At 43.4% G+C, this 25,326-nt stretch overlaps 1 protein-coding gene across 4 annotated transcripts in view; it reads right to left on the bottom strand.

Annotated features, from left to right (window-relative positions):
• Positions 1-2,927: 2,927 nt before the first annotated feature.
• USP20 (ubiquitin specific peptidase 20) overlaps positions 2,928-25,326 on the bottom strand; it is a 587,649-nt gene continuing 565,250 nt past the window's right edge. For 3 of the 4 annotated variants that reach the window (XM_069609235.1, XM_069609238.1, XM_069609239.1), the window contains exons 24-25: positions 4,910-5,078; positions 4,408-4,832 (exon numbers count right to left, since the gene is read on the bottom strand). In XM_069609235.1, coding sequence (XP_069465336.1) covers positions 4,918-5,078 — 161 coding nt within the window. In that variant the 3' untranslated portion in view covers positions 4,408-4,832; positions 4,910-4,917. Of the gene's footprint in view, positions 4,833-4,909; positions 5,079-25,326 lie in introns of all 4 variants that reach the window. The other variant, XM_069609236.1, reaches the window with a different exon arrangement.

Raw genomic sequence — 25,326 nt, 5'->3', positions numbered from 1 at the left:
CAACTCTTGAGTCCTGTGGAACTTTTGTTGGATTTTCTACACCTTTTTGAGCTTTAGTGTGTGGCTGACAAGATCGGGCTGCAAGTCGGCAGTCAAGATAAATCGTTCTCTTGCACACTATACTTAGTTTAGCTAGTGAGGGACAGAGTAGTTTTAGGACACAGGACGGCAAACTTTACTTTGGACATTGTGAACCAGACCGCGTCATTAGTTTGTTTTGTTGAGGTAGGGAAACCTTCTTAGAGATGGGCTACTTAGGTTTGCCTCCAACTCCCCCATTTTTACTTCATGATACATGTCTTTGCCAATCAACATGCCGCCCTTATGTCCGTTTCTTTCTCCACCTAAACCCTCACACCTCCCCATTCAAGCGGTCTACCCCTCTTCTGGCCTCTTTGACTCCAGCTTGTTTCTCCCCCCTACTCTACAGCCTGCTTCATTCCTTCCAGATCTGTCTTCTACTAGATCCTTCAGACAAATTTAACCCCTCGGGTTCCGGCTACCCTCCTCAGTGCACCTCCAACTACCTCCTGATATTACCATCTCCTCTGGGCTCTCCTTCCAATCACCACCTGCCGTTGCCATATACCTCATTTCTGTCCTTTTCACCCATCTCTTGATGTTATCACCTCTTGATATTATTTCCTGCCTTTTCATCCCCTTGTCCTTCCAACTTCCTCTGCAAACCCTTCTTGCCAACTCTGGTAATACTCTTCAACTCACTCTAACCACCTACTCAAACCTTCAACAGTTTTTGACTGAGCTAGTGTGTTTGTATTGCCCAGTATTCCCTCCCCTTGGACTGGGCTCCTTATGGGTGGTTGTGCCTGTATCCCCAGAAAGGTAAAGGCCTGTGATTGGCTCCCCCACACCAGCTCCCCTGAACTTTATGTTATGGATCAAACCTACAATTAAAGCCTGTCAGCAATTTTGGAATTGAGTTCCTATTTATGTCTACAACAACATTTTCCCCGAAAAGGGCACTGTTCCTATGCTTATGCAGTGTTTGAGTCTGATGTTGAAACATATGTAAATATATTCTCCAAACTAGAATGTGAAGGGAAGGTTTGTCGTTGATATACTGCCAAGTTTGCATCTATTGTGAATGACTCGGCTGGTAGACAATGGAATGGTAAGTTTGGATCATTCTTGGGTAACTTGGCTGCCAGAAAACTGCAAAATGGTAACAATGCACACTGTGCCGGAGCACCTGAATAAGGGAAGACTTCCCAGGGACTTAAAAGTGTGTAATTTTCTGCCTTAGGGGATTTGGGAACAGTAGTGGGATACGTCCTTGCACTATCCTGCTTACGTAACTGCCCGTCATTGAGGCAGTGAATTTTTTTGTTTTCTTTCAAGAGACTTTGGGTCCGGCTAGCCAGAACTTCAGGTACCCTCAGCTGGAAAGGGGATATTCTGTAGTGAGTCCATAGTGACCGTCACTTGCCCAGTGAAAAGGCGACACGGGAGAAGGCGAGTGTTTTTTCCATAGAACGCCTGGTCCCATCGTCTTCTACCTCTGGGAGGTATCTTGCCCCCTTGGTCAAGCCCTTTGAATTCCTCAGAACTTGGAAGGAAACCCTGCCACACTTTCCTTCCCTCTCTCAGTGCCTCTACATCTCCCTCTATGCCTCTGCATCGCTCTATCCAATCCCTCTCCCTCTGTCCATATCCCACTCACTTCATCCCTTCCCCTTTGGGTGCCTCTCTCTCCCGCCTATCTCTGCTGTCTCCAATATTTCTCGCTAATTTCAATAAAACCTTGGGTTGCTGCTCTCAGAAGGAACAGATCATTGGGTTTCATCTGAGAGTGACACTTTCCAAGAAGGAAGGACATTTTGAGAGAAAACATGCAGTATAAAAGAAGCTAGTGAAAAAAGGGAAATGTAATTGTATAACGTTGGGAAGTGTCTCTTTAAAAAGTTTACAATATGCACTTGTAATGATCACATACACTATATATTGTAGTCATAATGCGAATGTTACCCTGGTCTTACTGAGCAAATCACATTTTCAGAACCTAGAATAACCATATAAATGATGTTGTATTATACACTTTCAAAATACATCCATGACAAAATGGAATGGGCAAATTGCACCAATGAGGGTTTCTGGCAGATTTGCATAAAATCAAAGCGCATTTTAGGAACCTAAACATGTGCACATATCTTTATATTTGAAAAATATATATGCGATAAAAGGGTTGTGTCCTTTAATCAATAAGTACACGATTCAAACTGGGCTTGGTGTTCATTTCATTTTTCACAACACTCAACCTAACATTAAAGCATTTGCAACCTTGAACCAAATGTACTCATTCAGACAGTTTGAGAGGCTGAAATGGCTGAGACAAAGGATCCAAGGGCTGCCACATGTTGAGTTTTAAGCTGGTTCACAGGGTAACGATGATATCTATGCGTATAGGACTGTGCACATGCCCCGTCCCCCATGCACAGGCATCCTTACAGAATTATATAGTGAGGAAGAAGGAATGAGGGATGCTGGATGCTTGATCCCTTACACCGTCCACACATTGTTGAAGCAGGATACCAAGTGTTTGAAGCTGATACCCCGGAGTTCTAATGTCCTGTTAGTTGTCTCAATAGTACATTTTGCAACATATCTGCTTCTGTTCAGGTTATAGCTTGGATGTCCTAAGTACAGAAATTCCATTCACCTCAAAAACCCAACCATCAGGCTGCGACTGGTAATATTTTGCACATGCATGCACTTAAAGTTAGTGCTGCTTGTAGGTTGAAAGACACAGGTCTTTTGCACGATGGGCAGACTGAGACAAGTGTAAATGAAGTTACTGAGCCATACAACTCGGGCACATGGCGTTTTGAGAAAGGCACTCATCAATCAGGTTCCACATTCCACCAACAGCAGAGAGAGGAGGCACAGGAAGTAAAGGGGGTTTCCACCACTCAATGTTCATGTTTTTATTTAAATACAGTTTCAGTATAGGATGTCTCGACTGTCAACACCACAATGTTTTGCAATCTGTACAAAGTTATCGATACAACATCTTCATGGTGCAGGCACATGCAGACCAACAGCTCATTGAAGCCCCACCCCTTCTATTAACCAAATCTATAATAAGGTGCCACAGCTCACTGGGTGCATCTAGTCTGGCACCTCTGAGACGTGGGTGCACGTGTTCCAGAATGTGTGGCCAGGATGCACATGCAGTGAGGTGAAGCAATGTATGTGGCCGATGGATAGGGGTGCAGTGCAGGTGTCCGCACTGCACGGGTTCTCCCTCAGCGTGCGTGCTATAGGTAGGTCATTCAGTTCATGGTTGTTTTTCTGCAAAGCAGAGTACATTCACTGCCTTGATGTGTAGGAGAAATGCACATTTGGCTGTAGAGAGTTGTTTATTTTATAGTGCACCTGAAGTGTGCAGTTATGTGCTTTGACGGGGTGCATGTGCCTACAAACCAAGCATCTGAAGCAGAGAACACCGTAACAGCAAAATAGTCCTCAACAAAGAACAGGCACTCTCGTCATTTCATAGAAAGAAAAAGGGACGGTCCTGACATTTACACAATGTAAGGCAACATTCTGAGATAGCTCCCCAATAAGAAGCCATGTGCCGCACATTGGAGAGAATGAAATGATCGGCGGAGCAGGGGCACTGTTCTATTTCCTCATCTAAGCATCTCCATCCCAGCCCCCACTCTCACCCATGCTATCGTTCCAGCCAGGATTCATCTGATGTGAGGGTATGCACAAATACTGCAGAGCAGCAACACAGCCTGCAAGGGAAGGTGTGTGTGACTGGACAAGCAGCCCAACAAGAGACTGCTTCTGAAGTTTAAATTACAAACTCTCTGAAGCACATGGCTACTGCAGCCCTGATGCCCAACTGCTCCAAGGTCGCAAGCTTTGCTAAAGATGGCTGGCCTCTGTGCTAGCCCCAGCAGATCCCCTGCCAACCTTTCGAACATCTCGCAGACCGGCATGGTCCCAGAAAGCAAGCTGACACATTGAACAATGGGTGTCCCTGCCATGAACACACTAAATAGGTACAGTGCCTCTCCGCCACACAAGCGGTGGCGCCGGAACAGCGTGACTGGTGACGGATCCATGGCCTCAACCTGCACTTATTTTGAATTCACTGAATTTGTTTGAGCAGATCAATCACCAGCAAAGCTGAGCCAGACTGTATTGCACCCAAAGCTACTACCTATCCCCTGGCTGACCCGTTCTTCAAGGCTGGGTGGGCAATAGAGAAGCTGTAAGGGGGGTGTACTATTGGCTCTGTACAGGACCCCCCCCCAGCCCATCCACCACATTCATCACTCATCTCGGCACTCAATGCTCCCAGACTCCAGAAGCAGCAGAGTGCTCCCTTTCATTGAAATCTTAGCGGACCCCCCTGCACAGAAGAGCCTTTTGGCCGGATGCTTTTTAGAAATATAGTTTATTTCTTGCCACTGCAGCTATTCTGAGGTCATCAAACTACCTGCACAGTTCCTGGTAAGACCTGCAACCCACGAGAGAAATGATGGCCACCTTGCAGGGCTATGACCCTTCTCAAAGCGCAGAGAACAAAGGACACAGGACCTTCATAAAAACCTTCCCCAAAGCCGTTTTTTTGAAAAAATATACATTACTCATTATATTAACATAGACTTTCGTAAATCAAAGATCCAATGGCGCTCAAATAAATACGTGCTCTTTGTGTAACATTCCACCTCCGAACAAGGAACAGATGAGGGAGGGCGCTGTCTGTACACAGAGAGCTTTGAAAGTGCTGAAGAGGGGCTGCAATCTTCGGAGGTGCAAACAGTGATTTCCTGGCAAAAGGCCGGCCTATCCCACGGGGCCTGTAAAGTAAGAGTACATATTCAGTGGCTATGAACTCCGCACACAGCATGTGCGTTCTTAACTTACCGCCACTTACATGCAAGGTCACAGCGCCCTGGTCTCGGCCTCAATCTTCTGCTCTCCGTGCAGCGTCTCAGGCTCGTGCAATTGGGCCACGCTCTGTCTGATGGCGATCTCCGGCCCTCCTCCATACAGCGTAAACAGGTAAGTCCAGGTCTCCTCTGAGATTTGTCCATAGTCCGCTCCTGCAGAGAGAGAACACTTCTGAGAACCAGATGGGGACATGGAAGTGTGCTTCCTCTTTGGGAACCAATGTATGGCCCTGTGCCCCTTGTCAACTGCATTTCAAGTGAACCCAAACATGCGATCATTAGCAAGTGCGAACCCTGATTACACATATTTATGAATAACAAGACAGCAATGTGAAGGAGGCATCTCTAGTGTTTGAAAGGTTCCTTCTGTGGGCACACCATTCATGAATCAGTAACATGTGCCGATGCCACAACAGTGAAACCGTGCAGTCCTACTTGCATATGGAAAGCATAATGCGTCTCCTCGCCAAAAGGGCGCCGTGATGCACCAGGTGCAGCTTTATTTCTGTTCATGAAGTGGTAAATAACTTCTGATGTCATCACGTAACTCTCATATATGTCATCACATGATCTACGTAAAAAAGTTGCGTGCATGAAAAGGCACTAATGGGGGACCATTTCATGTATTCGTTGGAAACCAGAACATATTACCCTACATTGATGCGTGTTACGCAATGAAAGCCGGTGTTACCTACTGTTATATGAGCAGAAGCAAGTACCCAGCAAGTACACCAAGTACTGTTTACTGGAGGGAGGACTGACTCCGTGGCACTCGCGCTGCTGCCTGCGCAATCAACTTCACTTACTGACTTGCGGTTCGTCCATAGGGAGGACGTACTTCACTGCAACACTGCACTGCCGGGAGGACGTACTTCACTGCAACACTGCACTGCCTGGCCCTCTAACATAGTAAAAGGTGACTGAATGTGCACATTGCCAAACACGGGCTGTTAAGTTGTGTTGAGCTAGTTGCCAACACGGGTTGTTAAGTTGTGTTGAGCAAGTTGCCAACCACGGGTTGTAAAGGGGGGGGGGGGACTTCACATATTGCACCGGCTAGAGAGTAATCTTTCTTTTCTTTCTCTCTGTTTTTTTCCTCCTCTCTGTCACTCAAAGGACTCAAAACTGCTAATCCCGCCCCTGAGGCGTGCACGTTGGCCTTTTGAATAAAACCACCTCCCCCAGCGCACGCAAGTACTGTTTACTGTTTGCGGTGTGCGGCGCGGGGCGCGGGGGCTCTTTGTAAAAAGCCTATACACTGAACTTCTCAGGTAATTGTTTTTGACAACATTACTTGAGAAACTGGAAAAACTAAACATTTGTTAAAATACCCTATTCGTTTCTAGTGGGGGGGTATGTTGCGTGGGTGGAAATCTATACATACTGTCAGGATAGCGATTTACAGGCTGTTTCTGCACGGCACGTAGAAGACTTGTCGTGGGAAGTTGGTTCCTACCTTAATGCTGATATCCTGTCATATCCTCACCCAGTTAGAACTAGGTTTTCTGTGGTGACTGGCTGTCAGCAGTAGCAGTGAAAATTATTGCTGTCACACCTTCACAGTGTTATAGCTGCAGTAGTTGTAACTGGGACAAGTAAAAGGGAGGTATGTGCTGATGCTGAGACTGTTAACCTGGTATTAACTTTATGGGCAAAAGAATAACATATTTAATACTCTAGAGGTATCATGTTACCTTGTACCGCCCACCCCAGAGCATGGTAGGAATCCTACGGAGTGGGACAATACCTATGCTGGGTGGGTACTCAAAAAAAAGTAATAAACAAGGGAAAAACCCACCCCAATTGCCTGTGGACCTTCGTATTTCCAAACCCATCAGGCATTCTTAACTCCTCGACAACTGTATCATTTGATGGGAAAATGAGTACAAGTGAATTAAATGAAAAACAGAGAGGAGGCGGCAGCAAAATGGGATTTGAGTAGCATCGATTTCTCCCCGCTTCCGAATCCAGGGGGAACTTCCCCAAGAGCATGTATGGAAAGTTCTAACAGTATAATCGATCCTGAGGCCTACAATTACAATAATCAGAATGATCCTGACCCCCCAGTAAGACCGTCTGTACTAAATCTGGACAATTCACCACCAGTTACATTACATCAGGACACATCCCTCCTTGCCCCCGTGATCTCAGCGGAACTGGATAGAAGGGTAAGACTGTCAATTGCCTCCTCAACACCAGTAAGGGTAGGGGGGTTTGGCCTTGACAATGTTCACCTTCACAAACCCCCGATGGATAGACCGGAGGAGAAAGTGTGCCCAGAGGTGCATCCACTAAAAGGGAGCAAGTGGTATGTTTAGTCCTATTAACATGGGAGCACCCTGTGCAGGATCCCATTCATGTTCAATCCCTACCATACCTGTCATCCCCCAAAAACATGATTTTAGGGAACCGTCACCCAATGAGTTGGAAAAAGAACCCTCGGTGGAGGAGTATGAATCAAAAATAGAATAATTTCCTGTCCTTACTTGGATTCTGAACCTCTTGGATAAAGGGCATGAAAGAACCCATGGGGACATTCAAGAACTGAGAAATATGTTGTCTGAGTGCTCCAAAAAACTTAGTAGATTGGAGGGATTTGTACATGCCCAAAGCATCTACTCTACACCACAATGTCCAAAAGAACAAATGCTGAAAAATGAAGTAGGGTCTCAAACAGAAGAGGTGGTAACAAACGGCATGAATGAGGAAATGTGTAACCCCACAAAGCCCTGGCTAAATTGCAAACCGCCTATCGAAAACTTAGATTTGAATAAAACTGCCTCTGGTTTTGGGGAAATCCACCCTTCACTAGAAAACAAGGCGGGATAAATACAGAAATTGTTGAGACTCATATTAATTAACTCCGAAAAAATCAAACTGGTGGAAGCCTCCAGGGTTAACATCCCGAAACCTAATGGAAATCCAGACATAAACACTCTTGATTCAAGCATTGGGAACAAACCTGATAGCCCTTCCACATTACTGAAAGTAATGGAGGAGGAGGCGGTCATAAATAATGACCTAAATCATTCCCAGAACAAAGATCTAAACCCAGAGACAGACCCCCCTTATGTGCATGTTATATCCCGTAGAGAAAAAAAAATGAGAGCAAGGGCACTTAAAAGAAGAACAAAGAGTGAGGGTGTTGCTAAAGAAATGAAAATCAAGAAAACACAAAACCAACCGGCTACAAAAATAAAAAACTCTACTGCAAATATCAAAGACATCTGTGCCCTCTCAGAGGAAGTGGGAATCTTTGATTTTACTCAATTAAATGAGGAAAGCAAGTTGGCCCTCGAGGTAAAGGTAGCCTTAGGCACGCCAGTAAAGGGGATGGAGGATAACCAGTCGAAATCGGTCGTGGTAGACCCCATGAGGCCCGAGTTTGGGGAAGCCCCAAATACTTTATCAGAGGCCATGAATCATAAAGGTACTATTCCAAATTCCCCCCAAAAAAATCAAAAAAATGAACCATGTAAAAAAAACAAAATTGAACCAAACACATCAAACTTGATTAAAAGTGAAGCAATTAAAGATAAGCGAAGCATCCAACAATTCTTTAATACTAAAAATAAAGAAAGTACCCTGAGTGTAAATGGAAAAATAGACAAAGCCTCCTTGAGCAAGGAGACAGAGACTCCCTGTACTACTGATCTGAAAGAGGGGGGTGAAGAAGCAAGAGTAAGTGATGAGAGGGAGACAAATGTAAAGGTGCATTCCCTGGTCCCTAGTGTGGACATAAAAAACCTGGTCCAGGAAGCTCTCCTTAAACTCCTCCAACATCCACCCAAACATGGCACTTCTTTATCGATCCTGATGTCGCAGTTGGACCGCGAGCATGAGGTAAATAAACAGGGGAGGGTAATTTCTGCCATGGATACAGAAGTAATCAAATCTCAAACCCCCCAGGAAGAAAAGACTCCTGAAATGGAAAGTCGGACTAAGGCGATTGATATTGTAACAAATCAGGAAGTGGAGCCAGTAAGGATGCCGGTGACTGTTCACAAGCCGGTTAACATTGGTGAGGGTGGCCGTATCCTGGGTTTTGGAGATAAGGAATTTGAAGACAAAATCAGAGAAAAATTTGACTTGTGGAATCAGGACAAAGACAGGGAAAGAATAAGAGACCCTAATAATGAGCCCGCCATCCCGCCTATAACCCGAAGGGGGGACGGGAATAAGTGGGAATCTGATAAACAAATAAAGTGGGAAGAACCTAATATTATGTCTGAAGGGGTTTGGCCCGAAGATAATAGACACTGGAGGGAACCAAAGTTCATTGAAGATCCTAGCGTAATGCTGAACTTTGTCCTTACAGTAGGAGGGCCGCCATCATTACATCGAGGGAGAATTCTCCTCCTGTTCAATGAAATTCCACGCCTCTCCCTAATAACATCGGGGAACATCAAGCTCGTTGATTTTATCCACCCCACAAGATACGATTGTGTGAGAATCGTTTTCTACTCAAGGACAACTTATGAACTTGTGATGGTAGAAGTGGCAGCCCTACAAAGATACGGGTACGATATAGTGGATTTCAGTAAAGGTATAGAACCTCACGGGGCCGGGGAAAAACTGGGACATTCCTTATGGCCATATGAGAACAATATAGAGGGGTATAACACTCTTCCTGGGAAAGTCCTAAATGAAGTGGCAGAACTCAAAATGCTGGCAGAGTCTCTAAAGGAATCCTTGGGAAAGATACAGGCATTGAAAAATTCCAACTAAAGCATTGCTTTGCTGGACTTGTTGTCCAGCATAGCATGGAACTCAAGAGGATCTCACCCCCTACTAAACTCAAGTAAAGTTTGCTCGGATTTGCTGAACCACTCCATATTAGCCATCCAGGAAACATGGGCAGTAAATGTCATATCCTTATATGGCTATACCACCTTTCAAGAATTAGCCTTAAAACAATCATTAGGTAGACCTGCGGGGGGCCTACTAATTGCCATTAAGAACAATGTTAATCTTAACATCATAAAGAATTTTCGAATAAATAGTGGCTGTATAGGGGTACTTGTAAAGGTGGACGGGAAGGGCGCCGGGAAGCATTTACTAATTATCAACATATACTGGCAACCAGGAAGGGACCTAAAGTCTTCTATTGAGTCGATTGGCTTTACTATCGATGAATGCCTTGAATTGGACAATGAGCTCTATTACATACTATGCGGAGATTTCAATTCAGAAATCTGCAATGAAGAGGAAGGTAGTAGGGAACTCGGGAGCCTGTCCAAAAATAAAGGGTGGGACTCGAGAAAACTTGCTCAAGGGAACCTATGGGCCCAGTTTCTTGGATGCTGGGGGATGAGATGTGCAAATGATTTAATGGAGGGATTAGGAGATACTACAACATGGTCAAGCGGGAAGTGGAAATCCACTATAGATTATATTTTCGTCTGTACAAAAACATTGGCACTCATTGATAGATTCTCTCTGATTGACTCTATGGAAAGTGATCACAAGATGTTAACTGTCTCAATTGAGATGTTGGAAAGCGTGGGTGAGGACCTTATTTATGATGTACCGGTACTCCTTAACGCCCAACATAATAGAGTTGTGTGGCACAAATCTAATATAACCAAAATAAATAGATATTTCAGGAGGATTTTGACAGTTCCATATTCTGTCACAAAAAATTGTTGTATACTGTCAGGATTCCATGGCATATTTCCACATTGTTAAAAAGACATTACACTAGAAAATTCTCATTTAAGAAATTTCATCATTACATATATGTGTAAGAGTGATGTTTGAGTGTGTGTTCTGAATTTAACATCTTATTATTTACCTGAATTTCCTTAATGTTTAAATATGCAGGAAGTGCCTAATTTCCCAAGTCAAAATGGTGGCTCTGTTTCTTAATAGTGATTGGTGGAAGAGTGCTGTGAGTTAACTTAGAACTTTCACCAAGATTCTAAACTGCCTTTCATTCCAGTTCCCAAAGAGAAAGGTTGTTGATACTATAGCTCCCTAGATATTTAGTTTTAAGAAGTTTTAGAATCCCTTATTGAGTAAATCCTAGATGAAAACTCTACAGAAAGAAATCTTCAAGAAGAAGTCATCATTATATACAAGAATATTTACAGATGAAGCAAGCTAAGTCTTTCAATCTGAAAAGTTCATCTTTTTGACTGAACTCAACTATGAGTTATTAACAAAGAAACTGTAATATCAGCATTTTGGTTTATTATTTGAAAATAACTATTATTTGCACTGCGCAAGTTTGGAGAACGAAATTTAACATTGCGTTTATTTTTTCTCGCGACTTCGTGTTCGCGTATTGTATTGCGTAGGTTTTATTTTAATTTTTTTTTTTAGAGTTCGAATTTCAGTAGTGTTTATTTTCGATTCTGTTTTCTTAGGAGTTGCGCGTGTATTCTGCATCATTTTCGCAGTATTTTCTTGTAACACGTGCGACTCGTTTATATTTGAGTAAACGGTAATGTTTAGTTAGAGTAAGGGACCCGCCTGCGTCTGTTGCGTGCGTCCCGATAGTATGGATTTACTTCCTGGTTTGGCGACTAGTCGTTTCTAGTGACGTAGTGGACGTTGTTTTAAAACTCTATAATACTCAGTGTTCTAGTTTTCTATTGCTGAGTTAATATTGCGGAGCGTTTTTTCCGTGTTACCAGTATGTATTAGGGCGCGGTTCTATTTTTTGCTTCGTGTCTTTATTTTTCTGTACTTCGTTCTGTTTGCGCGTAACGTCGCGTCCTGCAGACAAGTTATATTTTTTTGTTCTCAGTGCTTAATAGTTATCCTTTATCTAAAGAACTTGAGAAGTCTACAGAGTTGAATAAAATTACACACGGATACATTATTCCTCAAGAATTACAATAAATAAGAAAGCTGGAAGTTTCTACAAAGAAGAACTTTAATTATTTCATGAATTTTAAGAACTATAATTGAACTATTTCGTCAAAGCAATTTCAATTCAGATTGTCAGCAACACTTAAGTCAAGAAAAAATCTACCAAAGTTTTATGAACATTGAAATATTATATAATATTTGAAGACTTAATGAAAAGTGTATCATAAAATTGATGCCTATCAGCAATATAGCATAGGCAGCAGGTGGTAAAAGAGAAAATATGGTTTAAAATTAAATATATATATATATATAATATTCAGAGTAGAGTATTATTAACCGTATATTCTTGTGTTTAGATTTTCACAGACACAGCATAGTGATGAAAACTAAATCAATTCAGCACTAAAGAAAAACCATCTACGGAGTCAGAGTAGCTGAAAACCAAGAATTAGGGAGCCAGTGTCCAGTGTCTTGAGAGCCAGTGAAGATCTGCAGTTGTTATTTTATCCTCTATTCCCCTTTCCCCTTGGGTTTGCCGGTTTGGTAATTTTAATTATTAAGGATTGTTGAGCTGGCATATCAAGGGGGTCTGGTGGGCCAGCATCACTCCTGCAAGAAGATAAAGACAGAGTCTGACAGAATGAAAGGCCCACGTATTTGAATCTTGCCCGAGTGATGATGGATCCAGAGTCAGAGTTAAGCTTGGGGGCCATAGGAAAGATGTTAATGGAAATTAAAGAGGAGTTAAAGTTAGCGAAAAGCGAGACAATTAATTTAGGAGTTAGAATGGAAGAGTTAAACAGTTATGTGCATAGGTCAGAGACTCCTGGAACCTCTAAGACTAAAGAAATAATTGATAAAGAACCACCAGTTTTGTATCCAGAGTTAGGTGTTAAATGGCCAACATATGAAGTAAAAGAGAAGAAAGACATTAATTTGGCACCAGGAATATCTTTAGTATCCACTCCATTAGCGCCACCCGAAAGATTTAGTGGAGACCACAGGAAATTAAAGACATTTTTAATGCAATGTGAATTGCATTATTTATGTAGACCGGAAGCATTTCCTACAGGAACAGCAAAGGTTGCATTTTTAATTTCCTATCTTACAGGAGAGGCATCAGCATGGTCTGTTCCTTTTGTAGAAAGAGGTGCAAGAGAACTTAGAGACTGGAATCTGTTTAAAGATGAATTCCGTAAGATGTTTTATAAAAGAACTCCATCTTTAAGTGTAGATGGAGAATTATTAGACTTACGTCAAGGTAGCAGAGAATTGGTAGCCTATATTACACACTTTAGATCATTGGTACAAGAGAGTGAATGGCCAGAGGAGAAGAGAGCGTCCATCTTTTATAGAGGTTTAAGAGAAGAATTAAAAGATGCCTTAGCAACTATAGCAGAGAGACCCACCGTTTGTGAGGATTTAATTTCTCTAGTAATTCAGTTAGATCTACAATTATTGGAGCGTAGGTCAGAAAAAAGGAGAAATTTTTTCGAAAACAAAACTTGGAATAGGAATGAACGACCCAAAGTAGAACAAAATACTGGAAAAGAAGTTAAAGCACAATTAAGTGAAAACCAAATTCGGGGTCCTTTAACTAAAGAAGAAAAGGAAAGAAGACGCAAGGAAAAATTATGTCTGTATTGTGGAGATGGAACACATTTTGTAGGAAGATGCCCACGTGCTCCTAAAAGACTTCCTCCTTTTCCTGGAAAAGGACAAGTTGTAGCAAATACCATTCAAACTGTTATACCACATATCACTCTTAACGTATCCTTATATTGGGATGGTAAATTAAGATGTGGAGGTCCATGTGTGATTGATTGTGGAGCAACTGGAAATTTTATGGACTTGACTTTAGCAGAACAATTGGGAGTGCCTGTAGCAATTAAGGGAATTCCTGAACAAGTGAGGGCAGTGGATGGTACACAATTGACATCTGGGTTAATTACAAAAATGACAGGTGTGTTAAGAATGAAGATTGGTGAAAAACATGGTGAGGAAATTGTGTTTGAGTTAATTGATGCACCACAATTACAGATAATCCTTGGAATGCCATGGTTAACTTTACATAATCCGTATATTGATTGGGGAAGAAGAACAGTAGAGTTTAAGTCACAAGTTTGTAAAGAACAATGTGCTATGTCATTTCAAGAGTGGGATCAGGAAGGAATTTCTGAAGTTCAAGGAATTTGTCTAGCTGCTGGAGTTGTTAATGAACATGTGATAGGGGCGGTGTCTGGTTGTTTACCAGATTGTTATCAAGAGTTTAAGGATGTGTTTGATACTCAAGTAGCTAAGGAATTACCCCCACATCGTTCATTTGATTGTAGAATTGACCTTGAAGATGGAGCACCTATACCTTGTGGGAGGGTTTATGCATTGACAGAAAAAGAAAATGAACATTTAAAGGAATATATTGATGAAAATTTAGCCAATGGGTTTATTAGACATTCACAGTCCCCAGCAGCTTCACCATTATTTTTCGTGCCCAAAAAAGACAAGACCTTGAGAACATGTATTGATTATAGGGCATTGAATAAGATCACAATCAAGAATAGATATCCATTACCTATAATATCGGTTATGTTAGACAGAATTCAAGGAGTCAAAATTTTCTCTAAACTAGATCTAAGAGGAGCATATCATTTAGTAAGAGTGAGAGAGGGTGACGAATGGAAAACAGCATTTAGGACTAGATACGGATTGTTTGAGTACCAGGTCATGCCATTCGGTCTTTGTAATGCCCCTGCTGCATTTCAATTTTTCATCAATCAAGTTGTTCGAGAATATTTGGATGTGTTTGTTGTAGTATATATAGACGACATTTTAATATTCTCTAAATAATTAAATGGACATATTGAACATGTTAAAAAGGTATTGATTAAGTTAAGAGAAAATCAATTGTTTGCAAAACTTGAAAAAAGTCAATTTCACACTGATAGAGTTGAATTTATAGGTTTTGTTTTGTCTCCAGAAGGATTAGAAATGGATTCAGCTAAGGTGAAAGCAGTATGAGATTGGCCACAGCCAAATTCTGTTAAAGACTTACAAAGTTTTATTGGTTTTGCAAATTTTTATCGCAGGTTTATACAAAATTTCTCACAGATTATTTCTCCTTTAACAAGATTGTTAAAGAAAGAAGTTAAATTTGAATGGAGTGAAGAAGCTGAAAAAGCATTTGAATTTTTGAAAGATAAATTTGTTACTGGACCCATTCTATTACAACCTGATGTTGAACAACCTTTTTTCTTGGAAGCTGATGCTTCAGATTGTGCTATGGGTGCTGTGTTGTCACAACGTCATCGTGTTACGGGACAGCTTCATCCTGTAGCTTTCTTTTCTAAAAGATTTTCACCAGCTGAAAGAAACTATACAATTTCTGATCGTGAATTATTAGCAATCAAGGCAGCTTTTGTTGAATGGAGACATTATATGTTGGGAACTCGACACAGAGTCACTGTGTTGACAGACCACAGAAACTTAACTTTTCTTCGGTCTGCAAGAACATTAACACCAAGGCAATTACGCTGGTCGTTATTTTTTGCAGAATATGATTTTGTGATTTTGTTTAAACCTGGGCGTCAGAATGGAAAAGCAGATGCCTTGTCTAGATGTATCCCTGGGAGTTTGAAGAATGATCCTTGTATATCTATGCCTTTGCTTGCTGCAAAGAATTTTGTCATTGCTGGGGTTGAAAAGGTTCAAGATTTTCGTGAGTCAATTTTACAATCTTTTACTGACAAGGAATATTGGATTGGGCGGCAGAAGATTCTGAACGTCACATTATAGAAGGTTTACCATATGTTGGTAAGCAGTTGTATTTGCCTTTTGAAGAGTTGAGAATTGAAGCATTAAAGAATTGTCACGATTCTCCTTTGACTGGTCATCCAGGAATTAAGAAAACTTTTGATCTTCTTCAAAGGGAATTTTGGTGGAAGGAAATGAGGGAAGATTCTGAGAATTATGTGAGAACTTGTGAGGTTTGTATTCGTTCTAAGTCTGATCATCAGAAAGCTGCAGGATATTTAGTTCCACTTCCAGTTCCACCTCGTCCTTGGCATACGGTATCAATGGATTATATTGTGGATTTGCCACCTGACAAAGGTTGTTCTACAATTCTTGTATTTGTGGATGTGTTTTCTAAGGCTGGTCATTTTTTCCCCATCAAGGGAGCGGCTACAGCGACATCTTTAGCTCAGGCCTTTCTGCAAAATGTGGTTAAATTGCATGGTTTACCTAATCAAGTAATTTCCGAGAGAGGATCTCAATTTATCTCTAGATTTTGAAAGAGTTGAAAATTGAGATTAATTTAACAACAAGTTATCATCCTGAAAGTAACGGCCAGACCGAGAGGGTGAATCAAGAGCTAGAGAAGTATATACAATGTTATCTTGGTGTAGGTCAGGGGTGGTTGGAATTACTTTGGTTGGCAGAATTTTGCTATAATAACGCTACTAAAGATTCAACTTCTATGTCCCCATTCTTTCTAAATCAAGGATTTCACCCACGATTTTTGAGAGGAGTAGTTTTGGATGAAATTGAAGTTCCAGATGTTGAAAGTAGGTCGATTGCTATGGAACAAAATTTGAAACGTGCTGTTCAGGCTTTGAATAAGAGTAAACTAAATTACAAAAAATTTGCTGATAGAAAGCGTAGAAAAGAACCAAATTATCAGATCGGAGACAAAGTATGGTTATCCACAAAGAATTTACCTTTGAAAGGGAGAAGTAAATTTAGTCCACGATATATTGGACCATTTGAGATAGAAAGGGTTTATTTTCCAGTATCTGTGAAATTGAAGTTACCAGCAGGATTAAAAATTCATCCAACCTTTCATGTAAAGTTATTGAAAAAAATTAGGAATGATACCAGAATGCATGATGTTCCTGGTCCTGTGTTTTCTGAGAATGAGGATGAATTTGAAGTGCACGCTATTTTAGATTCCAGAATTGTTCATGGTCAACTTCAATATTTGATTGATTGGAAGGGATATGGTCCTGAAGAGCGTTCGTGGGAGAAAGTTGAAAATGTACATGCACCTAGATTGATAAAAAGATTTCATCGTTTACATCCTGAAAAACTTGGCCCTGGGTCAGGGCATTACGGAGGGGGTACGGTCAGGATTCCATGGCATATTTCCACATTGTTAAAAAGACATTACACTAGAAAATTCTCATTTAAGAAATTTCATCATTACATATATGTGTAAGAGTGATGTTTGAGTGTGTGTTCTGAATTTCACATCTTATTATTTACCTGAATTTCCTTAATGTTAAAATATGCAGGAAGTGCCTAATTTCCCAAGTCAAAATGGTGGCTCTGTTTCTTAATAGTGATTGGTGGAAGAGTGCTGTGAGGTAACTTAGAACTTTCACCAAGATTCTAAACTGCCTTTCATTCCAGTTCCCAAAGAGAAAGGTTGTTGATACTATAGCTCCCTAGATATTTAGTTTTAAGAAGTTTTAGAATCCCTTATTGAGTAAATCCTAGATGAAAACTCTACAGAAAGAAATCTTCAAGAAGAAGTCATCATTATATACAAGAATATTTACAGATGAAGCAAGCTAAGTCTTTCAATCTGAAAAGTTCATCTTTTTGACTGAACTCAACTATGAGTTATTAACAAAGAAACTGTAATATCAGCATTTTGGTTTATTATTTGAAAAGAACTATTATTTGCACTGCGCAAGTTTGGAGAACGAAATTTAACATTGCGTTTATTTTTTCTCGCGACTTCGTGTTCGCGTATTATTGTATTGCGTAGGTTTTATTTAAATTTTTTTTTTTAGAGTTCGAATTTCAGTAGTGTTTATTTTCGATTCTGTTTTCTTAGGAGTTGCGCGTGTATTCTGCATCATTTTCGCAGTATTTTCTTGTTACACGCGCGACTCGTTTATATTTGAGTAAACGATAATGTTTAGTTAGAGTAAGGGACCCGCGTGCGTCTGTTGCGTGCGTCCCGATAGTATGGATGTACTTCCTGGTTTGGCGTCTAGTCGTTTCTAGTGACGTAGTGGACGTTGTTTTAAAACTCTATCATACTCAGTGTTCTAGTTTTCTATTGCTGAGTTAATATTGCGGAGCGTTTTTTCCGTGTTACCAGTATGTATTAGGGCGCGGTTCTATTTTTTGCTTCGTGTCTTCATTTTTCTCTACTCCGTTCTGTTTGCGCGTAACGTCGCGTCCTGCAGACAAGTTATATTTTTTTGTTCTCAGTGCTTAATAGTTATCCTTTATCTAAAGAACTTGAGAAGTCTACAGAGTTGAATAAAATTACACACGGATACATTATTCCTCAAGAATTACAATAAATAAGAAAGCTGGAAGTTTCTACAAAGAAGAACTTTAATTATTTCATGAATTTTAAGAACTATAATTGAACTATTTCGTCAAAGCAATTTCAATTCAGATTTTCAGCAACACTTAAGTCAAGAAAAAATCTACCAAAGTTTTATGAACATTGAAATATTATATAATATTTGAAGACTTAATGAAAAGTGTATCATAAAATTGATGCCTATCAGCAATATAGCATAGGCAGCAGGTGGTAAAAGAGAAAATAAGGTTTAAAATTAAATATATATATATATGGGATACATTACTCACCGTAATCGTATTTCTGATGCTTGTATCTGCTTAGATTCACATGCTGTGCATAGGCCGACATCTAGTGGAAGCTGCGGAGTATTACAGTTTGTTTTTCGAAACTCGAAAATGGGCGTCGACACAGGCGTGCCAGTAATACTATCCCTAGTGTGACGTCCACTGTACCCAAGATCCCTCACGCGTCTAGGATCCTCAGATTGTATTTTTTCTGACATGAGGAAGCATGAGGAGTAGCGTGAGTACAGATAATCCAAGCAGATAGACAGAAAGGTAAGACTACAAGCAATCGTGCGCCTTCTCTCGGAGGGGAGGAAGGGTGGGTCGCATGTGAATCTAAGCAGATACAAGCATCAGAAATACGATTACGGTGAGTAATGTATCCCTTCTGAGGCTTGTGGAATCTGCTTAGATCACATGCTGTGCATAGATTAGCGAGCAGTACCAGAAGAAGGAGGTGGGATGTGAGAAGGGTCATGAGCAAACAGGTGTCTTAGAACCGCTTGTCCCACTTGTGTATCTGTCTTGGAATGAGTGTCAATGCAGTAATGCTGAGTAAAAGTGTGAATAGAGTTCCAAGTAGCTGCTTTGCAAATGGTGTCGAGGGGAACATTTGCAATGAAAGCCAGAGTGGCCCCAATGCCTCTAGTAGAGTGGGCTCTTGGCGTAAAAGGCAGAGTTTTTTCAGAACGAGAGTAACACAGCTGTATACAGTTGATAATCCACTTCGAGATAGCGCCTTTAGAGACGCGATCTCCCTCTCTGTCTGTAGCTACGGAGACAAACAGTTGATCTGTTTTCCTTAGCGGTCTGGTTTTATTTACATAGTAGAGGACCGCCCTACGCACATCTAGGGTGTGTAGTTTCACCTCAGCCGAGCTTTGCGGGTTCTGGAAGAAAGCCGGAAGCTCGATGGACTGGTTTACATGGAACTTAGATATAAATTTAGGTGAGAACCTAGGGTGTGTGCGTAAAACCAGTTTGTCTTTGTGGATAGTAAAGAAAGGATCCTGCACTGACAGAGCCTGAATTTCACTGACCCTTCTTATAGAGGTAATGGCTACTAAGAAGGCCGTTTTATAAGTCAGGTGTTTGAGACTACTTTTATGCATGGGTTCGAAAGGGGGGCCCATGAGCTTAGCTAGCACCACATTAAGGTCCCATCCTGGCGGTGGGTTCGAAATAGGAGGGTGAAGTCTCTTTACTCCTTCCATGAAGGCTTTAACTACTGGTACTTTCCACCACGACACCCTGTTATGGGATGTGGTGTAAGCCGAGAGGGCTGCCAGGTGTACTTTCAGAGAGTTAAAAACCAATCCTGCATCCAGCAGGTGGAGCATGTATGTCAAAATGTTGGAAGGAGTGCAATTAACAGGGTTGATTTGTTTATTCTGGCACCAAATAACGAATCTCTTCCACTTGTCAAAGTAACAGTGCCTTGTGTTTGGTTTCCTGGATTCTTTTAGGATGTCCATACACCTCTGTGGTAAATTGAGATGTCCAAACTCTATGACCTCAGGAGCCATGCTGCCAGGTTCATTGAGTTGGGTTGCTGGTGCACTGTTTGACCTTGTTGCTGGGACAGTAGGTTGTACCAGGCTGGAAGTTTGATGGGCTTGCACACCGCCATCCTGCGTAGGTGTGGAAACCATGGTTGTCTCGCCCACATGGGAGCAACTAGGATGAGCGTCATGGATTCCTTGTTCATCTTGTACACCACTTTCCTGATGAGAGGAGTTGGTGGAAAAGCGTACGCAAACATCCCTGACCAGTTCATCCACAGGGCGTTCCCTTGGGAGTCTGGCTGGGGGAACCTGGATGCAAATCCTGGGCATTGTTTGTTTTCGCTTGTGGCGAATAAGTCTATAGTGGGGAAACCCCACTGAAAGAAGAGATCTTCTACGATCTTTCTGTGAAGGACCCATTCGTGTTCTTCTGGGAGGGAGTTTCTGCTTAGAGCATCCGCTAGGGAATTGAGCTCCCCTGGAACATGTTGCGATGACAGGAAGAGGTTCCGTTTGAGTGCCCATATCCAGATTTTCTGGGCAAGCTTGGACAGATTTGGCGAACGAGTCCCTCCTTGCTTGTTCAGATAGAACATGGCTGTCGTGCTGTCCGTCCGGATCTGCACCGACAAGTTTAGTAGATGGGGCTCGAACGCCCGAAGCGCTCTGAATACTGCCAGAAGCTCTAGCAGGTTTATGTGGTTCTTGGCTACTGAGTGAGACCAGAGACCCTGAGCTGTGTGGTGGAGATGGTGAGCTCCCCACCCAGTCAGGCATGCATCTGTAGTCACCACTGCCTGTACCTCGGGATCGTAAAAGGGTTTTCCCCTTGCGAGATTCTCTCTTGTCCAACTGTGTAGGCTCTGCACAAGTGTTGGCGAAACGACCACTAGATCGTCCCACTGACCACTTGCCTGAGACCACTGTTTCGCCAACCATTCCTGCATGGGACGCATGCGCAGTCGCGCGTGGGGGACCAGGTAAATGCATGACGCCATCATGCCCAGTAACCGCATTGCTTTGCGTACCGTTATTTGTTGACCGGACTGATAATGTGGAATTTGCAGTAGTATATTCCGAATTCTCTCTTCTGAAGGGAAGGTCAACCCTTTCTGAGTATCTAGGATTGCTCCTAGGAACTGTTTTGAGGTGCTTGGCACCAGGCTTGACTTCTTCTCGTTGATTGAGAAGCCTAATTCGTGGAGGAGGTCGATAGTCCTTTGAATGTTTGTCCTGCAAATTCCTGGGGTTTCCCCCGTTATGAGCCAGTCGTCCAGATAAGGGTACACTGGGATTGCCTCCCTGCGTAGGTGTGCAGCTGCCACCGCCAGTACCTTGGTGAATACCCTTGGTGCTGAAGCTATCCCGAAGGGCAGTACCTTGAATTGGTAGTGGCGACTGTCCACCTTGAAGCGCAAGTACTTTCTGTGCGCCGGGAGCATGGAAATATGAAAATAAGCATCTTTCATATCCAAGGTTGCCATGTAATCCCCCTTTTTTAGGACGGGGATTACCTCTTGTAGCGTGGTCATACGGAATTTCTGGGGCTTGACATACTTGTTGGCAGGCCGTAAGTCCAATACTGGGCGCATTGTCAAATCTTTCTTTGGCACAAGGAAGTAAGTTGAATAGATACCCTTGTTTATCTGGTGTCCTGGGACGAGTTCTATCGCGTCCTTTTCTAGCAGAATGGCGATCTCCTCGAGAAGGATCTTCTGATGTTCTAAGGAGTGTACTCTTTGTCGTGGAGAATGGTTCCGGGGACGCTGCAGTAATTCTATACAATATCCTGTGGACACTGTTGACAGCACCCATCTGTCTGAGGTGATCCCCTCCCAAGCCTGGGTGAAGTTGGAAATGCGTCCCCCTACTGGGGTTGCGTGAGAAGGGACCCTGAACTGAGCGTCACTGCTTTGGTGGAGGCGTGCCACCTCCCTTGTTGGGGCTGCCTCTGCCTCTCCCACGACCTCTTTTGTTACCCCTGCCGTAACTTTGGGTAGACTGCTGGCTGTTGTTCCACTGTGTACCCTGTCCCTGGGCATAGTTGCCTCTTTGTGAATTTTGGCCGCGTGGGCGACGAAAATTACTGTTCCCCCTCTAGTTAGGGGTTTGTTGGTTAGTTGGCCAAGGGATTTCAGTGTTTCGTATTCGTCCTTGGCGTTTTTCAGTGCGTCTTCGACCGCTTTCCCAAACAATAGATCGGGTTCCACCGGCTTGTCTATTAATGAAGCCTGAGTTTCTGTTTTGAACCCCGACTGCCGTAACCATGCATGTCTTTTGATAACAGTACCTTCTGCTATCAATCTCCCTGCGTTGTCCGCGGCGTCGAAAGTTGCTTTAAATAGGCAACCAGACAAGGGATCTCCCTTCTGCCGAGATCCGAGCCAATTGGCCCTTTAACGGTTCAGGAGCAGAGGCTATGAGTGCCGCGACCTCTTCCCATTGATGGCAGTTGTAGCTGGCCAACAGGGTGGTGGAGTAAGCAATCCTTGCTTGGTAGGCGGACGTTGAGGCTACCTTCCTGCCAAACCCGTAAAGTTTCTTGCTCTCCTTGTCGGGAGGAGCTTCTGACGAAGATAAGGGTGTTCCAGCCCTCTTCCGAGTGTTGGTAACAACTAGGGAGTCTGGTTTAAGATGTCCTCTTATATAGAGAGGGTCAGACTGGGCTGCCCGGAAAACTTTTTCGACCCTGGGGTTGACTGCTCTGGTGAGGTTTGGGTTCACCAGGGACGGATCTATTCTTCGTTGGATGGATTTAAGGATAGGGATGGTCTGAGCGACCGGCCTCCTCTCTCCCACCAACTCTTCTGCGAAGTCCCTTTCCTCCTGTACACCGTGGGTGTCGATGTGAAAATGTTCTGCCGCGCGAGCGAGAACCTCATTAAGGAGGGGCTGGTTATCGACTGGCGAGTCGGTAATTGGGGCTTCGTTCTCTACCGGGGAATCTACTCTGTAAATTTCCTGCTCATCTTCTCCCTCCTCCTGGTCCTCATCATCCACATAGTATTCCGTCCCGGTTTGTTCCTCCATAATTTCAAACTCCTGGTCCCCCTCAGGGAAAGGCTCTCCTTGGTACCTGGGGTGTGGAGTAGAGTATGGAGTAGAGTAAGGCTGCACCCCAAAGGGTTCAGGTCTTTCGAACCAGGCCTTTTTACTTAGGGGGATAGGATCAGTGGAACCTGAGGGTGTGGCCCCCTGAGGGTCATACGAGAGGAAATGCTCTGGATTCTTGTCGTAAAAATCTGCCAAGGAAGACATCCTTGACATGACCCTGTCTATGTCTTCACTGGACCATTCTTTGGAACAGGGGATGACTTTAGTAGGCAATTTAGGGGACTTAACAAGGGTACCCTTGCTGGATGTTGATCTCTCAGTAGACTTGTATTTGTCTGTCTGCTTCGGGGGAAAGGATGGTCTTACAGGAGTGGAAGAATGTGCTTTCCGCTGTTTCCCCCCCTCCCCGTGCGTGGAAAAATGTTTTCCCTGTCACTTGGAGGCCCCGGAGACTTTTGACGCCTGGCGTCGAGGATCGGAAGAGGTATCTGTGTCTTTCGAGCGTGGGGCCTCGCTGGTGTTAACTGCGGGCTCCGTCTCTTGGAGCGCGGCCTGGGGGTGGAAGTCGTCTTCGTCCTCCGACAATCGAACTTCCGTTAGTCTAGGGAGCGAGGCACTCTTGGCAAGAGTGGATGATTGCCTTGCGTCATGAGGCGATCTCGATCGAGAGCGCCCAGAGGACACCGAGTCGGACCGTTCTATCTGTGCCTCTTTCCGAGAAGTCGACGTCGTCGAGGTTCGGTTGGACTTAGTGTGCTTAGTGTGTGTAGGGTGTGTAGCGCTTGCGTCGCCGGGGGTCTTCCCCATAGCCGCCCTGCCGGACGACCTTCCGAGGTCGGGGACCTGTGCCTGGCTGTCTTTCGACGCCGTAATGCCCTCGCCGTCCGAAAGTACGGCGTCGCTGCCATCGCTGAAGGCGCCCTCCGCTGCCATGGCCGCCTGCCTGGCGTGGTGGGCCCAACGCTTTTGTCGAACGGTCCTTAAGTGTCTTAGGTTTAAACCTACTACACGCTCTGCAGTTTGCTTCGGGGTGGTCCCTCGGCAAGCAGAGATTGCACGTGGCGTGCCTGTCGACCCAAGGGTATTTGCGGTTGCACTTGGGGCAGAATTGGAAAGGGGTACCCTCCATGCGCACCTTGAGGCAGCGGGCTGGTAAGTGTAGGAAATATATAAGGTGTACCTATATACCAAGAGTGAAGAGTATGTACCACCCCCCACTCTCCGTACTTGCAGGGCCGAGGGCAGCGGCCTACCAGGCCCGGGCCGAGGCCAGCGGCCTACCAGGCCCGGGCCGAGGCCAGCGGCCTACCAGGCCCGGGCCGAGGCCAGCGGCCTTCCGAGGCCCAGATCCGTCGTGCAGCAGCCGACGGTCGATGTCTTCTCCAGCCGTCGTCGAGGGTCGACGTTGGGGTGGGGAAGGATGTCAATAAAGAATTATAAATTTCGATTATTAGCAAAAGTATGGCTAAGGCCAGGGGACTCCGCAAAATGCTTCCGACCAGTATGGCGGAAAAAAACAATCTGAGGATCCTAGACGCGTGAGGGATCTTGGGTACAGTGGACGTCACACTAGGGATAGTATTACTGGCACGCCTGTGTCGACGGCCATTTTCGAGTTTCGAAAAACAAACTGTAATACTCTGCAGCTTCCACTAGATGTCGGCCTATGCACAGCATGTGATCTAAGCAGATTCCACAAGCCTCAGAAATATATATACTATATTCAGAGTAGAGTATTATTAACCGTATATTCTTGTGTTTAGATTTTCACAGACACAGCATAGTGATGAAAACTAAATCAATTCAGCACTAAAGAAAAACCATCTACGGAGTCAGAGTAGCTGAAAACCAAGAATCAGGGAGCCAGTGTCCAGTGTCTTGAGAGCCAGTGAAGATCTGCAGTTGTTATTTTATCCTCTATTCCCCTTTCCCCTTGGGTTTGCCGGTTTGGTAAATTTAATTATTAAGGATTGTTGAGCTGGCATATCAAGGGGGTCTGGTGGGCCAGCATCACTCCTGCAAGAAGATAAAGACAGAGTCTGACATATACCCAGAACTCCTTTGCGGGGTACGTCTCTTCCGCAATCCATCTAAAACTTGGGAAAAAAAATAATAAAACAGTTTTGAGGCGACAAGAGCCTCACAAACATGTTTTCTCGGAAGAGATGCAGCGTCTTAAGAAAAACAGAAATCGCGAAATACACGGTTTACTAAGCCGACATAAACAAGGGCTAGTAAAGATTGACGGGAGGGACCTAAACCGTGTAAAAAATAACTGGAAAACAAAAGCTAGATGCTTGCGTGCTCAATTATACCAGGAGGACGCTACGGAGATGCTGACATCACTGAAGGAAGTGAACTCCCGCAGGTTCTTGACATTAATCAATAAGCCTGGATACATACAGAATAAAGCATTAACT

Source organism: Ambystoma mexicanum, chromosome 8 (assembly GCF_040938575.1).
Source record: "Ambystoma mexicanum isolate Mex_15411 chromosome 8, UKY_AmexF1_1, whole genome shotgun sequence".
NCBI lineage: Eukaryota > Metazoa > Chordata > Amphibia > Caudata > Ambystomatidae > Ambystoma > Ambystoma mexicanum.
This window is presented reverse-complemented; position numbering and strand designations above follow the sequence as displayed.